General features: G+C 30.4%; 2 protein-coding genes, 1 long non-coding RNA gene and 1 other non-coding gene across 11 annotated transcripts; 1 reads left to right on the top strand and 3 right to left on the bottom strand.

The window, feature by feature from the left end:
* Nucleotides 1-45: 45 nt before the first annotated feature.
* Nucleotides 46-7,598, bottom strand: LOC128880465 (choline-phosphate cytidylyltransferase A-like). 8 transcript variants are annotated; one of them, XR_008457831.1, is made up of 11 exons: nt 5,299-5,753; nt 5,020-5,185; nt 4,562-4,706; nt 3,746-3,853; nt 3,305-3,413; nt 3,085-3,201; nt 2,828-2,979; nt 2,530-2,751; nt 2,298-2,465; nt 1,873-2,104; nt 46-1,632 (listed from the first exon to the last, which is right to left on the bottom strand). XR_008457831.1 is itself a non-coding variant. In XM_054130585.1 (11 exons), exons 3-11 carry the CDS (start codon nt 4,670-4,672, stop codon nt 1,530-1,532), a joined length of 1,212 nt encoding a protein of 403 aa, XP_053986560.1. In that variant the 5' UTR covers nt 4,673-4,706; nt 5,020-5,185; nt 5,299-5,747; the 3' UTR covers nt 46-1,529. The 8 variants fall into 8 exon arrangements, 7 of the variants coding, with proteins under 7 accessions (XP_053986560.1, XP_053986566.1, XP_053986562.1 ...); XM_054130585.1 differs by having other exon boundaries at nt 1,983-2,104; nt 5,299-5,747; XM_054130591.1 differs by lacking the exons at nt 5,020-5,185; nt 5,299-5,753 and adding an exon at nt 7,473-7,598 and having other exon boundaries at nt 1,983-2,104.
* On the top strand, nt 6,497-9,735 carry LOC128880466 (uncharacterized). Its single transcript, XR_008457832.1, has 2 exons — nt 6,497-6,568; nt 6,683-9,735. It is a non-coding gene; the product is annotated as an uncharacterized LOC128880466 (long non-coding RNA).
* LOC128880464 (importin-5) lies at nt 7,741-16,173 on the bottom strand. Its single transcript, XM_054130584.1, has 14 exons — nt 16,066-16,173; nt 14,965-15,114; nt 14,109-14,335; nt 13,912-14,008; nt 13,106-13,671; nt 12,692-12,800; nt 12,104-12,403; nt 11,843-12,025; nt 11,615-11,741; nt 11,163-11,525; nt 10,820-11,073; nt 10,211-10,731; nt 9,904-10,123; nt 7,741-9,831 (listed from the first exon to the last, which is right to left on the bottom strand). Exons 1-14 carry the CDS (start codon nt 16,144-16,146, stop codon nt 9,736-9,738), a joined length of 3,294 nt encoding a protein of 1,097 aa, XP_053986559.1. The 5' UTR covers nt 16,147-16,173; the 3' UTR covers nt 7,741-9,735.
* Nucleotides 13,759-13,887, bottom strand: LOC128880581 (small Cajal body-specific RNA 8). The gene has a single exon (XR_008457874.1). It is a non-coding gene; the product is annotated as a small Cajal body-specific RNA 8 (non-coding RNA).
* Nucleotides 16,174-17,468: the final 1,295 nt, after the last annotated feature.

The raw sequence follows: 17,468 nt of genomic DNA, 5'->3' as shown, positions 1-17,468 counted from the left end.
GGAGGTTGTAGGAATTATATTTCATATTTATATAAATAGAAGATATTAAAATTTCATCAACAATTTGTTATTACAGTTTTAAAAGTAAATTAACGTGTTTACAGTACAATAAATTTTTCACAAATGGAGTATTAATAAACCTCTTATACTAACAAAAAAACATATACTAAAACTATACTAAAAAGGCATAAATACATAAACTATATTTTACAGTGTGATCTATAAGTATTTAAAAATACGTTGCAACTAATTAATCTTATTCAATTGAACTTTAAAACAATTTTTAAGCATTCGTTGAACAACTTTTATTAGTTTTTAACCTCTTATACAAATAACATGAACGCACAAGTTACTACATTTCTTATTCATATTTAAGCAGACATGATTTGTGATATTATGAATATATGAATATTTTGCTTTAAAAATATATAATTTCGCACTATTCAAGAGTTTTGATTTTAAAAGAAAATTATTAACTACACAATATCGTCTCATCATTTAATAAACACAATTGCAAGTACTATTCTTATCTCACATTATTATACATTATTAATTTATGCACCAGTTACTCTTTAAACAAACATTAATGTTAAAAATGTTCTTGCATGCTTTGAAGAAACTGCATGTAATTAAATTAAAAGTTTCAACTCAGGCACCATTGGTATGTTTTCAGAAAGAAAATGTTATTCATTTATAAAGATACATTTTTTTTCTAAATATAAATTTAATCGCATCAACTACTGATCATTACCAACAACTTAATTTATTTAATCATCAAATCCTGTTTAATAAATTGATGTGTTTCAGGAAAGTAATAACTTTCCTGGTATTTTACATTTTGTTTTATAGATGTATTTTATAAATATTAGACATACTTGTTCAACTTCAGATTTAAATCTGATGCTCACCTACCACATGTTAGCCTTGAACTATACATTATTAACAGAGTAATTATGTACCAAAAGTAAAAATAAATAATACTCTTATCATACACATTATCTATATCTAGTAAAACACTTGAAAACTGAAGTATAATTTAATATACATTGCAACAAAAATATTGACTGCATATGTAACATTATTTAAGTGATTAATTATGAGGTAACTTGTACAAAATGTTATATAAAATTCGTAAGAAAGTAATTGAAAATTGTTATAAACCATGAATTGGACATTTAAATTACTAACAGATTTATAAAATAAGAATATGTCACTTGTCTATTGTAAACTCTTGCAGTTAATTATACAATTCAAAATATATAATAAATTATCGTTCACAACATAGGAACTTATTAAGAATGCAAGTAATGATAATGAAAAATTCTTGAAAGTAGTCATAACAGATGTTTTAAATAATCTATGCGATTTCTATGTGTAATCTATAAGAAATCATGCCATACAGAGACTATCAAGCATAGCATTATAATCCATATCAGCAGATCACATAGCTGTATGAAAATATCTCTAAACATTCTTGGAGAGATTGCACAGTATATTTGGTCAGAATGCTATTCTTGGGAAATGGGTTATCATTTGTAGTGTAAATTTTCCTCCTCATCGTCGCTATAATCATCACTTAAATAGTAATTATTCCGTGACAATTCGAAACGGCCAGTCTTTTTCGGCGGTGGACTGTAACATAATATGTACACATTAATTACACATACTTACATTAACATACAGTAGATATGCATTTCCATATTACATCTGCGTTCTATTCGAAGATTTCTGTGACAATACTATAGGTTATTAACATTTAAACATGTAAAAAATAAAACTGAACACACCTTTAACAACAAGCATTAGATCAATTGTGTATTATCACTTAAAATTAATCTAATGTATTTTACAACATGGGGATTGTATACTAACATAACATGCTGCAAATGGGTGGTGTGAAGTATTGAAGGTTTTCATATAGAAGCAGTACAAAATGAAGTGGTGTTGCATGTTAGTCAATTGACTCGAATGCTGTGATGTACCTTATCTGATCTTCATCATTATTGCTGCTACTACTGCCATTTGGGCTGCCATCCCTTTTTGGACTTGCAGGGGGAGATAATGCTTGCATCAACCGACCTTTACTTTCATTCCAAATTGTAGACTGTAAAATTTTTTTAAAGTGAAAATTTATATCTTTGTTTCATTTGCCGAATTTCATGATGCCGATTGAAAAGAGTAATTAATATCAGTTAATAAATACATTGTTTAATTTTGTTAATACACATTTCGTAACGTATAATTAATATCGGGTACAAAATAAGTAATAAAACAAATCCTAAGTAAATACTACCCACCAATCTGCCCTCTCTGCCAAATAGTAGTAGAAAAGCATCGATAAAGTCTCGAGATTTTTCTTCCCATTTGCTGATCATATCCATACGTTTTTCACCAATGTTTTCCATAACACGTTTACCCTTATCTTTTAAATCGTCGAACTTATTTTGTAATCGGAATTTCTTTTCCTATAATTGTATTATTTAACGCAATATGTCACGATTATACTTTGTTTAAGAAATGTAAACTTACATTGAGAAAAGAAACATTAAGTTCTTTGGCACTATAACCTCGTGCAAGGTTTCTTCTTACATAAATATCGTAATCTTTAACTATTCTGGCTACAATGTCTGATGTGGATACTCCTTCTGTCCTCTGTGTGGCTACAAACATACCTTTAGCTTTTAGTGCAGCATAAACGTCTGTACTATCATCTGTCATATAAGGTATGTCATCGTGTGCTACAAAGTCGATCTATAACATTAAGTATTAACCTACTAACAATCAATAAATGTATTTTTGAAAATAATAAATGTACAGTTAATTTTACCTTATGTTTTGTAAGAAATTCATCATCTAATTCCCAAGGAGCATCTCTAACCACTTCATCTACATATCTACAATGCTTTACTGCATCATACCTTTCAATATCTGTCATGACTGTTCTTCCTTTCTTACTGTGAGTCAGTTCATCATTACAAACTGTAATAATATAAAGTTACATTTAGAATAACAGAATTATTGTTTTTAATATTATGAAATTTTTTATTTAGTTTGTGCAAATATATTACAATTTATCTATCATACCTCCTACAATCAGGTATACATTAGGAAAAATATTTTTAGCTTGTAAGAGTTGTCGTGCATGTCCTTGATGAAAGAGATCGTAAATACCATCTGCATATACCCTGACTTTCCTAGGAGCTGAATAGACAATACGTTGCTTGTTAGCATTTTGAAGGAGGTTCTATCATTTTTTATTGTCATTTATTTAAAAAATACTAAGTTGACTTTCACTTAAACTAACCTTTACCACTTTTCGCCATTTTTAACGTGATACGAATATTGTAATCACATGCATTCCTTTCAGCAAGTGCTTCAGAATCATCGCTAAAAGGTGCTTCCTTACAAATCGACTGAAATTAATTTATTAAAACACAAATAGAGTAAAAAGACTTATAATTTGGGATATGAAAGATTATACAAACATAAATTATTACTAAGAGAAATTAGTAAATAGAAGCATTTATTTAAGTGTACCATCCCAATCTTTAAGCAACCATAACTGGAGAACAATAATACAATTGCTTTGTCTATTTTCATTTTACTGCACTTCAAATATAAAGCAAATAGAATAATTCACCTATTTTTAAAAATAACATAAAAGAATTTGAATTTAATTGTACATTATATGTAATATGATCAAAATTATTAAAAAAAAAGCAAAAAAAACCCAAATTAAACTCACTGGAAGTTCTTTGTGGGAAACAGAAATTTCACTATTTATTTTTTTCAGTGAAATTTGACCTGAGTCATTATTTGATGTCCTGTTGGTCCCCCAAGTCATTGTCACCAACTGTGAATATTATTAAAAAAATATATTTTATAAATAATACTAATCCTTTTATATGACAAAACTCTCCTGTATCAAATTTGGGTGAACTTTTCTTAATATTTTAAAATACTTTTCTTTTTATAAAATAAAAATACAACATTTTGTTTCTGTTATATCACAAAGTATAATATCCTTCCAACTTTATACTAATGCAAATACTTGTGAAACATTCCAATATAGGCTGATTAAAGAATGAAGTATCTGCAGTATTATATCAGTTTAGATATGCCGATGATCTTACATCACGTCATATCATTATCATTGAAAGTACTTTCCCCATATTGGTTATGAGTGATGACATTAAAAATGTATTATCTTTATGATTAGAGATAATTTTTTGGCCTTACATGATCTGTATATAAACTTTATATTATTTGATATAAAAAATTCAGAAGTAAATTGACATATACACATAGTATTATGTATAACAAGATCAAAAAGACAACATATTTTAATATAGAATATTAAATGCAATAACATACACCTTTATATACATATTACAAATAATTAATACTCATAGAAGATTAATTCGTATTCTTTATTTTCCAAATATCTTTAAATTATATTAAAATCTTTACGTGTGAAACACTAAATTATATTGCTTAATAATGTAAATGAATCATCAAATTATAAATAACATAATGTTAATAAAAGTATGAAAACACTCACAGGGTAGGCTGGCAAATCTTCGGTAGAGCAGGATGCAATTTCTCCATTTTGTATATTTGAATGTGATGTAGAATTCAACATAGTTTCTTCTCTGGCACGCTTTCTAGACATTTTCTATTGTATCAATGATAGGCCCATATAAGTTCTGGTAAATAAAACATACAATATGTTAATTTAATTTACCACTGGCAAATATGTTTCAGATGCAACATTTTAAAGAACACAGGTTTTATATACAAATTTGAAGAAAGATAAGCACAAATCACGTATAGTAAAAACAGAACCAAGTTTAGAAACATTTACAGAAGTATTTTATAAAATTACACAAATCTGACACAAAGATATCAATATTTTATTATTTAATTAATTTCAAAATCATTAATTATATTTTAATCACTCGTAAATTTTACTTTTTTTAGTACATTTGGTAACCTATACATCAGGTAATAACGGTTTACCTGGTTTTCCTACGTTCTTTCACGATTATTAACAACGATCATTAGTGTAGCTGTATTGCTCATGAATCATGGTTATAAGATTTGTTTGTAGAATATCTTAATGGCTGGTGATATTACACGTAATTGTTTAATAAAATTTCATACATATTCGTTCACTCTGTGGAAACTGGTGCAAACCATTAATATGTCACAAAACATGTTTTAATGTTAAAATGGAAAATAATACACGAAATTTATATTGCATTTGTCACAAAACAGTATGAATTCCAAATACAATACCTGCAACGTGATAATTTAACGATACAAGGAACGTGTACAGAACTAAATAAGTAACTTGTTGACCCGGCTTTCGATAACCTGACGTCATCTGAATTATCTATTGTTCCATGTAGTATCTTAACAAATTTTCAAAATGTCCAATTGAACTAAACGAACCTTTTCACGCCCTAATTTCCTTACACACGACTACTACATCCACAAGTAATAGGATATGACGAAAAATCGAAGAGTTCCGTTCGAAGTGTGTTAAATTCGAAGAGTTCAATGGATGTTTACCGAGCTAGGTTTACAGCACAATTTACGAAACACTAATGTGAAATGTAACAGGTATTTCGTGTTTCAAATCACTGTTACATATTATTTAACAGCTGACCCAGCAGACGCCCGTCACGACACTTGCGTGGAAATTCTACACACTGCACGCGCTTCAACATACACACAGGGCCGAATAACAGCACTATGAACCCCAGGTAGCGAAGTACTAAATAAGTAATGCCTAGTTGTGTACCTATATCCGTTTCAACTGAGAGGAACACGGGAATTACAAATGAGGCCAAGAAGCCGTACCTACACCTTTATTTAAATCTAGTTTTGTTTCTACAAATACTGAAAATAAAACCACAGAAATACCATGCTCTCAATAATCCGAACCGGAATTCTCTTTCTCCTCGTCTTTATTGGGAATATAAATATCGTGCAATGAACTTATGAAAACTAGGCTTTCCTGAAACTAACTGTTACACGCGATACCGATATAATATATTTAAATACCGATTTAAAGATGTATATTAGTTTCTAATTAAAGGTGATTTATTTTATTAATCATAACATAGAACCTTAACATCGATATTTCGTAAATGTCGTTACTTCTTAATAAATTATTGAAATTTATTCGAAATGAGAATGTCGTGATGTAGGAGTGAGTTAGTAACAGGGAGAAAATTCACTTTTGAAACTGCCCGCGTAAAAACAGTTTCAGGGAAAAGAATGGATACGGTTCGAAAGTAACATACGTTTTCGGAATGACAGCTACGCCTTGTGTACTTCTTAACCACCGAGGAAAAGTTTCTTAACAATCGCAAATTGTATACAACACGAACAAATAAAAATCAATTACACGGAATAAGATGTGTCACTTTTATTGTATGAAAAGCGGTTGAAATACTCGGTGTATGTGCATCCTTAGGTGTTCACGATGGAATAACCGCCAGATACAAAAGAGGGAGACAACGATGACGTAATATCGGATGATCAGAAACGTCACGTACTTGTAATATCACATGCACATATTTGCGCTTTTAATTATCGAAACATGGTTCATAATGTGTTTATTTACTTCCTTTAGCATCTATATTATACGATAAAATAATTAATATTTTTCTAGCTAAAATTACTCAATTATTAAGAATAACAACAACATTGGATTAAAAAAGCAGTTCGAGGAAACCATAATTAGCTGATAATGATATATAATAAGTATAAGTAAAATAATCGTAGCATACGTAGTTTATTGTTGCGTATATTAGACGAAATTCATTGATGGAAATTTCCACGCCCTCTACAATAAATTTCGCCACGAGTTGTATTTTGGCGACTCTTGTTTTATTATCACATTGGTAGAATCGTTTATTTGAATCACAGTGTTGAAATAAGCTTACCCACGCACAATTGAAGATAATATTTTATCCATCGGTATTCTTTTATTTTAAAGTAGAATACGAATTTGCTGCATAGCAGTAGTAAGCACGTTTTCGTAATTAAAAGTAATCGTAAACGTAATTGTCATTGTAATGTTCAATACTTGAATTTATTTATAAGCTGAACCAATATTAAAATAGTAGACGAATTTTCCTATTATATCATTACAAGTTTCACAATTTTTATTTAGAAAAATAATATTTTCATTTAACATGCGTTATTTGTAATGAAGTAATTTGTTAAGAAGGATTTATTTAACAAGTGAAATTGTCTGAATGTGATCTTAAAATACAAAATCTTTACATATACTTGTTTATCATATGAACATGTACATACAGTATACACATGTCGTACAGTTTCTTTTTCTAACGTAATTTAATAACTTCAACTATGAAATAGTGATGTATGATGTATGTTTAATAATAAAGTGAGTAGTAAAAATGTTACATTTGTATCAAATTCGAATTCATACGTACGTCTATGCGTTTGCCTGGTCTATTACTTATGAAACGATACAAATTGATGCAAGAACGTATTACAAACGTAAAATTAATCAGGAATTACGTGAGGATTCTAGGAATTATCTACACTTCGATAAACTCTTACGAGGAAATTGCTCGTCAACAGAGTTACTCATTTAATCGAAACTTCATATACACTTCGTGTCTACTTTTAAGTTTCTTACCAAAGGGTGGCACATTATTTACAATTTTGTAACAAAGTAAAAGATATAGACTAATAAAATCGAAATTGAAGTACGTTTTATTAAAAACAAATATGCGTCCCTATCATCCCTGTGATATGTAAAATTATAATTATAATACTTATTGATTTCATAAATTATTGTCTAGAACGTCCAAAACATTGACACGATTTCGATACGATCAATTTGTTGGACATTTTATAAAAAATGGCTGGACGAATGTTACCATGAGACACTATTTTGAATTTTAGTAGATTTGAATAGTTAAACATAATATAAATTCAATTACGATTTGCGAATTAACTTACGTTTTTTTATTTATAGATATTCCACTTTAATGAGGAAGAATATATATATATATAGTTTCTGGAGGTAAAGCAAAACAATGAATTAAAAAGTCGAGACTCATTTTAATTAATAATAACTTTAAAATAATCTCTATATAATTATAAGAATTGTTACTTTACTCTTTTCATATTGAGTTTGTTTCCACATTTTTTTCCCACAATAGATCGCACAAACAGTCCTTCATTGACCGTAATGAATTATCTACAGTCGCACATTGTATTCTTTTCACATGATTTTTATGTTGGTCTCCATACAATTATTGAGAAGTGCTTATCACTGATCAATGATAATTACATTCATGTACTTGTATAATATTTATATACTTTGATATATACATGTACAAATAAATGTCAGGTCATTATTTCTACTCCCTTATATATATATCGTATTAAAAAAGTTTTTTAAGAGGATTTTACGTTGCAACTAACCGCAAATTTTATATTAGGTTTATTTTCCACTGCAAATTTTTATGCAACAGTAAACATTGTGTCAATTATTGTGTACAAATAAATAGCAATGGCGGGAAGTTGTAATTCCACTCATTTTGTTTTCAATTTTCATTGTCATTACACAATAATCGGAAGAAACGTAATGTCCAGCATTATCATATTTTTCTGCAGATGACACAATAATAAAGAAAGTGCAAAATTACAGCTAAATAAGCGTAGTAAATCAATGTAAATTAGCTGTATAATTATAAAGTCAAGTACAATTTATAGCAAACTGAAAATATATACGTTTCATTTTTTAATACATTCCGACGAATTAGAATTAGTAGGTAATTTAGTGTACTGCATATTTCAATATCATCCAAGACTTAAAAGTTTTTTGAATTCATTACGTTTCGTTCAAAAGGCATTCGTATACAGTTTCATCTAACTTCAACACTGTAATATTATCGACATTATTATTAAATAACATTTACTGTACCTAAATTTAATAATAAAAATACCTAAATCACAATATGTTCTACCATCATTTGATGGCAATGAGTTGGTGTTTTTCCAGTCTATTTTTCACTTTCCGCAGTATTATTATTCTGCCAAAAAAGTAGCTTCAGAATGTAGATAATCGGGACGAATTAGAGATCGCAGTGACAAAAGTATAAGCGTTTTAATGTTCGCAGAACAAAGCTATAATTAATATTTAGAATACTACGCAATTTACAAAGCTACATTTTAAAAAATTTAGCATCGTTCGGCTGTCAATGGCGGGAAATGTAGTCTTGTACTAATTTTGCTACGTTAAGAATACGTCCATATATATACATCACATTATTGTACCTTTATGAATGATGCGAAAAAAAATATTTTTAAAAAATTTCGTCAATGCGAACTCACTCATGTAATTTAAATAATTTTATTTTTCTAGACTTATGTGCAACGTATCACACTTCACCGAGTAGTGACGAGTGTAAGTATCGTTTTATGCAATTTGTAACAATCTGAATAGTAAAAAATGGAGCGACTATTGTACCTATTAGTGAAATATAATCAACAAATATGCAAGTTATATTAAATAGTTACATACAGTATAGTGTCTCTCTTCGTTATTAGGCTGGAGCAATGTTCCATAGGTATAATGTAGCTACCTAAAATCTGTGATTTCACGATAAGCTTTATTAAAGCAAATGTGTTTTTTTTTGTTTTTATATTAAGGCGTTAAAATTCGGGGATAAAAACAAATGACTAATTAGTAGGCTGTGCACTAAGTGCCTCGTGTAATGCTTGTTGTTGATCTGCTGTTAATGCGTTTATACACGCCTGGAACATAGACTCGTTGTTCTGGAACAAATTCCATTATTATTAAACAATAGAAATTTATAGGAGATTTATATAAATATTTATGTAACATACTTGTATTTGTCTAACGATACTAAGAATTCTGTTCATGACAGGATTATTTGTAGGCACTGCATCTCTGTGAAGTGCTTCTGCAAAGAAACTTATTAGCCGAGGTAGATTTGAATTATTTGGACCTAAAACTGCTACATGATTCGCTTCGATTAAATCGCAAAGATATCCATAAACGTAAGGTGCTTCATCTTCATCTTCTACAACTGGTAGCCAAGAGAGCCTAAATATAAAAAGAAAAATCGGATTCACTAAATATAATCGTTATTAACGCAATATTAATAATATGCATAACAACCCAAAAACTTACCAATGAGGAAGTATTTCATCAACATTAATTGCTTTATTGTTATATTTGAGAATTTTTGTTACTGCAGAAATAGCATTTTCAGTAGGATTAACATTTTCTGGCGATCTAGATTCTGGATCATTTATAACTTCCATTAACCTAGGTAAGGCTTCCGCACATGCTTGAGCAAATGCTTCTCCTCCATGTTGACCCAAAACACCGCAACCATAAGCTGCTGCCTGTCGAACTTCTGCCGATTTATCTGATACGTACTGTATCATTGGTCGCAAAAAGTATTCTTGATATTTTGCACATTCAGGGCCACCGAACTCTATCACGTCATCGAAAATACATAAAGCCCATTGATGATCCGACCAAGATCTCTCGGGACTTAACAATTTTACAAAATGTCCGCAAATTGGATCGAAGTATGGGAAGAACGATGACTTGTGAGTAGTAAACAAAGCATGTAAAATATCTGCTATTTTACTTAGTGTATATACATCTTCATCATCTTCGTCAGCAAGTTGCTCCTCAACAACCTGTAATAATTTTAATAAAAACTCTTAATCTTAACAGGCGTTTACATTGCAATCGTAAGTAAAATTATAATTTTAAGTGAAATCTTACCTCATCGTAATCTTCATCCTTACGTTTTTCCAATCTGGCCACTGCTCTTTCAAAATGTTTATTAAGTAATTTATCTAATATACGTAAAAGTTCAGCCATAGGCTGTGCTCCTAAGCAACCAGCACCGAGTGTTTCAATACATTTAGCCAAAGAATAAAGTAGCTCTAAGAGGACTTCAGACTCTGGTTCTGTATCAATTGCCTTTAAAAGATCGGGGCAGATATATGCCCACATACCTTCGAGATACTGTGGACCTGTAACCAAGACGTTATTTAATATACTGTTACTAGTTTTTTAAACACTTCATGTCACAAAAATGATTTAACATTTTACATAGACTAACCTTTTATTTTTGCACAGTCGAGGAGGTACGGTAAACTCGCGGCAGCAGCTGTTCTAACGCCGTCATGGAAGTAAAATTTCAACATAGGAACCATTAGCCGTACTACTTCTTCTGCGTAATCTGCGAAACCTTCTTTCAATTCTCGCGCGTAACAAACTAACATTTCACAAGCGGAAGCCTTATCCTCCAAGCCAGCTGTTTTAATGCCGAAGTTCTGTTGTTCTCCAAGAGAAATGAATTCCCAGTCGAGATCTTCTATACCTTCCATATCTTCGTTGTCCAATAAAGCAACTTCCGGCTTCATAGCTGCTGTACGTAAAACTGGGCCCATTACCAATGGCAAATACTGTTCAAATAGTTTACCTAGAAAAGTTTGAAAAGTTACACATTTATACAATTATCTAATACAAATATACATGTATTTTTAATAAAAAGAATATTAAATAACTTACCGAGAATTTTGCAAATACGAGCCCACGCAGATATAAGATAACTTGTCTGTGGATCGTCATCTGGAAGATCTCCTTCAGAATGAGTTTTCAATAACATATCCATAACTTCACTAGCATCTGCAATAAACTGTATCATCGCAAAAACTTCAGTTTCGTTGAACATACGAAATAAGTGGTTTAAGAATATCATCACATTATAACTTATTATAGATATAAATATTATTGTACCTTTTCAGATCCAACTGCAAGTCCTATCAGACTCACGCATTCAATTGTTTTACCACGTAGCATTTTGTGCTCTTGTTGATTAGCATTTTGAATAATATACTTGAGACAAGGCATCAGTCTGTCATAATACGTTACAAACTGTTCTTCACAGGTATCAGCTACAGATGCGATAGTTGTAACAACCTATTGCAAAAGTAATATTAATTTATATAAATATAAATGTATCGTATTCTTTTAGTTATATATAATTAATATACATACTTGTTCAAGAACAAGTTTAGTGCCTTTCTCAACTAATTCTTGGAATTTAGCAGTAAGTATCGACTCTAATTTAGCCATAATAGCATCTAAATATGGTGTTAATATATGTTTTGGACAGTCCTCACTGAAGTTTACAAGCGCTGCTCCTGCATGAGCTTGAACTCTCGGGTTTGCATTATCATCCAAAACCATCAATAATCCAGGAATAACTTTGTCGTGGAATTTTTTTTCAAATGTAGGTGCAAAATCAGTTGACATCTGACCTACTGCATTACAAGCAGCATATCTTACGCGAGGGTGCTAGAAAAGGACATATTCGATTATTAAAAGAAAAATGAAATATTGCTTAATTATTTTACACGAATTTTGTGTGTTCTATAACAAAAACTATTTAACAATAAATAGTTAACTCTCTGGAACACTAAAGTTGATATTTTAATATTCATATTATCAGAACGATAACATAAATAAATACCAAACTTATTTTTCTCTACCATAAATGTAACGCTATTACGTTCGTACAATAAACATAACTGCTGACTCTATTCATGGCTTTCAAATTGAATTGTTAATTACAATTTAACTTACCGGATCTTGTAAATATTGTATAACTCCATCCATGATTTGAGGTAATATTGCTTCCATTTGTTTATGACAACCTTCACCGACCGCTGAGATTGCCATAAGAGCTGCATGCCTAAATACAAATATTTAGTAAGGCTACATGTCATGATTTTATAGATAATTTATATGAAGTATTTAAAAATGTGAATGTTTGTTCTAAAACTATGACAATAAAATATAAAATTATTGTCAACTCTCTTGACAGAACAGCTACGAGGTTCTTCACTTCCTATCTGTCAGAACGACAGATAGAAAAGAATAGCCCCGCAGACGTTACTCTATCACAGATGTAACGCAATTATTTGCATAACGGCATATAAATGCTGACATTTCTGTGAAAACGCAATAATGGAAAATAAATACGTAAGAAGTATTTACCTATATTTCCAATCACTGTTATTCAACATTGAAGGAATATTCTGTACAATTTGTGGCAACATTGTTTTACCACCTAAACCACATGCTAATCTATCTAAAGCACTTTCGGCAGCAACATTGTTACTGTCATTGTCATCGTCAACAATTTCATCAGAAAAACTCCATTTTTCATCTTCTTCTATGTCAGTCATCATTTTTAGTATCAATGGTACTAGCGATGCGATATATTTTCCACCTACTTTACGTACCATTGCAGGAGCAGTTTCTGCTAATGTTATTAATACTTCTAATGCTAATTGTCTCCATGAGTCAGACATCTCTTCATTAGAAAATATTTTCATACACATTTCCATTATGGTTTCTAAATGTAATCTTAAAAACTTAGGTGTTGATCCAGCCAAATCGATTAAGACTTTCAAAAGAGCATCATCTGCCTGTTTTTCTACTGACTGAGCAGTTACTTGTATAACTGCAGGTAGTAGTTCTGAGAAGTGTTTTTGTATATTTTCTTCTTTATCATGCAATATAATGAAAGCTCCAATTGCTCTTACTGCTTGAAATCTGACCTATATAATAAAATGTATTAATCAATATAATCATACTTTTAATAAAATAAAATTTCATAATGAAACATTTTAATTTTTATTATAAATATTTGTATGCCCCGTATCTGTCTGTAAATTAAAACTTCACAAGTCACAGTCATCAGAAGGCAAATTCTTTCTAGGAAGAATTTGTGACGAGAAGTCTAACAATTTTAAATCTCGTGTATCTGTCTTCCATATTAAGTAATAAAAATATATTACCTCATAATTTTCAGAATCCATGATAGACTGTTGCAACATTTGTTTGATTAGATCGAGATAATTTGCTTGTTGATTTCCAAATACACCTGGGACGGATCTATATACATAAATATATAATTTGATATAATATATATTTTCTTACAAACAGAAAATCCGTAAAACATTGATTTGAAAAGAGAACATTACTATGAACTTACGTGAACATTCGAAGTGCACTTTCCTTTAACGTCGGTAAAGGACTATTTGCACATTGGAATAAGAATTGTAGAAATTCTGGCCATTGGCTATTACCATCTTCATCAATTAAATTTCGCGCAACTTCAGCTGTAACCTCGCAAACTTTACGTCGTATAGTATCTGTTTGTTCATTTTGAACGGATAATAAAATTTGCTCTTTTAACTGAGTTTGAGCTTCTGGTGGAATCTAAATCGAAATTATAAGAATGTAAAAGATTTCAAATTAATGAACTTGTATGTTACAATAAATTAATTTTTCATAATTTAATTTACCTATTTATAAAGAATTAAATTTGTCCAATGACCTTTGGTTCAATTTTATAACTGTGTAAGCTTGTGTATTTAATAATTTTTTTGTATACATCAAATGTAAATGAATTTGGCTTGGTACACTTACACAAAAATATACCAGTTTATCATAAATATTGAGATAATCTATCTAATCTAGTAATGTAAGATGTCCATGTAATATGATTAACAGAATAATTAAAAAAAAAAAAAAATTATTGATAAGCATTTTATAAAAACAGAATATCAACAATTTATCACTCACAAGCTAGAAAAGGCTAATTTTTCATTGGCATTAGTTGTTGGCATAAACCACAGAAACCTTTATATGATTTAAAATTATTTTAGTCTTTAGTTTTCTATATTTATTAGTACGAAATGCTGTTACTACATCTCTGTTACATAACTTGAAAGATAAATGTAATTTATTTTGAATAAAAATTTGACACACAACAAAGACCTTAATTTTTTTATTGTTTATATTATTAAAAATTTGTTTGAAAAAAAATATGATAAAGGGATAATTACTTTAGGGTAAAAGTCCATAAACTCTGAAGAAAACAGTCGACGTAATAAGACTGCGGCCATAGCACGCATCTCTTCTGCCAGGCTGGCATTGCACAAAGAAGTTAGAAGAAATGTCACCTTGCTTTCCACTGGAAGATTATTATATGCCTCCTGAAAGATGAAATTGAAGGTTACATATATGTATATAATAAAATATATTATAAATAAGATCAATAGCAATTGTTTATTAGAAACATAATAGTGTTAAATACATAAAATTGAACAATATAATAATAATAATAATATAAATAATAATTTATTTAAATGGTAATCATTGACATACAATGTAATAAACATTTCAAAATAAATGGGACAAATGTCTCATAATGATACACGATTATATATACATTTATCAATGTCATGGTCATGGTCAATACATAAAAAAATGTAACAAAACAACAGACATAAAAACATTATATCATAAAGACAACAGCGAAGTTACAATAAATGCGTATTAAAAATGCCCTTATGAATAAAGAAACTTCCTATAGTATTCAAAACATGTTCGGAAATGTCGGAAACCTAACCGAACACGATCGCGTGTAGGCGGGAAAGCAAAATATACAAATTATCAATCTTGTTAAGTAATTACGCTATATATCGCAGGTTCACAACGCAAATGAAAATCGTCTTTGTACAATATCGATAAAAGTACTTAAGAACCACAAATTAAAGCTTAGGCATTCAAGAAACCAGCACTCAAAGTTAATTAAAACTGTTACGGAACATTGTAAAAGATTGGCGGGGTGCATGCTACTGCACGACACCATTTTGGATTTTATTAGGCTGTTCTAAACACTTGTCAGCATACATTTCATTCATTAATCACTTTTATTATAAAATTATTTAAGTTAGTATCGTACGAAAAAAATTCTATCGCAAACTTGAAACTATAATTGTGACTCGGTACGAGTGATCGGTGAACAGTACCCACATGCGAGTTCTGACAACACGTTGGCAACGTGCTCGACGATCGAAGTATCTTGTTTGAGGGTACTTGTGTTTTTAAGCAAATCAATTCATGCAAAATACGTATGGAAAAATTAGAAGGAGTATACGTACCTCTGCTTGCGTTCTGGCATCATTATCCGTGCTAAGAAGTGTGTTTAAAAGCTGTTGAAACTGATCAAGGTCTGCCGCCATTGTCGCCGAACGAATGAAGCTACGGCGCACACTCCTGGAGTTGATCGTCAATTGCTATTGCCAAGATAAATTACTGAAATATTCCTACATTTCTAGTGCTATATTTGCGGCTCTTTACTGGTTGAACATTAGCCTTATCGAGTCGAAATAGATTCAATTTGTTGAAAGTAGACAGTATTTTACAAGTAATTTTGATTTGTAATTACAATATACGTTGATCTATATTTCACAGGGCCATGTTTTTACAACGTCACTGTATTTGAGGATTCTATGCAATTTTTAGCACACGTCGGGTTTATTTAGATAAACAGAAAAGCGTTGTCACGTTTTTTAACATTTTAGCTGGTTTTATTAAAATATAAAATGCAAATAAGCCGCCCTGTGAGCGGGTGTGTTCACAAATTATTCGTTTCCAACATAGCGACTTTTCGCTGGTAGCAACCAATTACTGAACTATACTGTTACTAGTTTTAATTTTAGTGGCGCCATCGGTGGGAAAACGACCAAGTTTATAGTGAAAATAATCCCACCGATACATTGTAATAAATCTTTTATTGTTCATAAATGCATAATTAATACGATTCTTTGCTTTATAACGCTACAATGTATTATTTCAATATATTATTTAAACATTTATCTCCTTTTACATATGTATTAGAGTCTATAAGTTTAAACTGCAAACCTATAAGCAACATTTGGAATAAACGTAATGTAAACTTATTTTCCCTGAAAGTAGCTTACATTTAAATGAAATAATAAATGTATAACATAATAAACTAATAAGAGCAAGTGTTAATATGTCAAATTTATCATTTTTATGAATAGTCATCTAATACAACAACCCTTTAGCTGGTGGTGCCATCTTGCAGGGCAACAGTGAAAACTATTTTCACTACAAACTTGGGCATTTTCTCACCGATGGCGCCACTGATACTAAAATCCGCTCACTAAGCGCCTCAGTGAGCGGTGGTCTTGAATACCCGCTTTATTCAAACGCCCGTTGGATCCATCGAAAAACGAGTACCCATGTACTTTATTTGATTGAAAATTCCAATTTTTCGGCGTGTGTCAATCATCGAACTATCTTTTTAAATAAATATTTTTCTCAGTCAGTCGGTACCTGTATCCCAGATTTTCAATTTGCTTCCACTGTGTTCGCAACTTACGTAGCTATGAATAATTGCACGAATCTCTATGATGGCAGAAGTTTTCGGACTCGTCTTTCAGCTAATGTCGTTGAACTGCTGCACCGTTTATCAGTACGTGATATGATAACTAAGTAGCTGTCAGAAGCAGACAGTTCGCTGAAGAGGTCAGGTCAG

This window comes from Hylaeus volcanicus, chromosome 7 (assembly GCF_026283585.1).
Source record: "Hylaeus volcanicus isolate JK05 chromosome 7, UHH_iyHylVolc1.0_haploid, whole genome shotgun sequence".
In the NCBI taxonomy this organism is placed as follows: Eukaryota; Metazoa; Arthropoda; class Insecta; order Hymenoptera; family Colletidae; genus Hylaeus; species Hylaeus volcanicus.
This window is presented reverse-complemented; position numbering and strand designations above follow the sequence as displayed.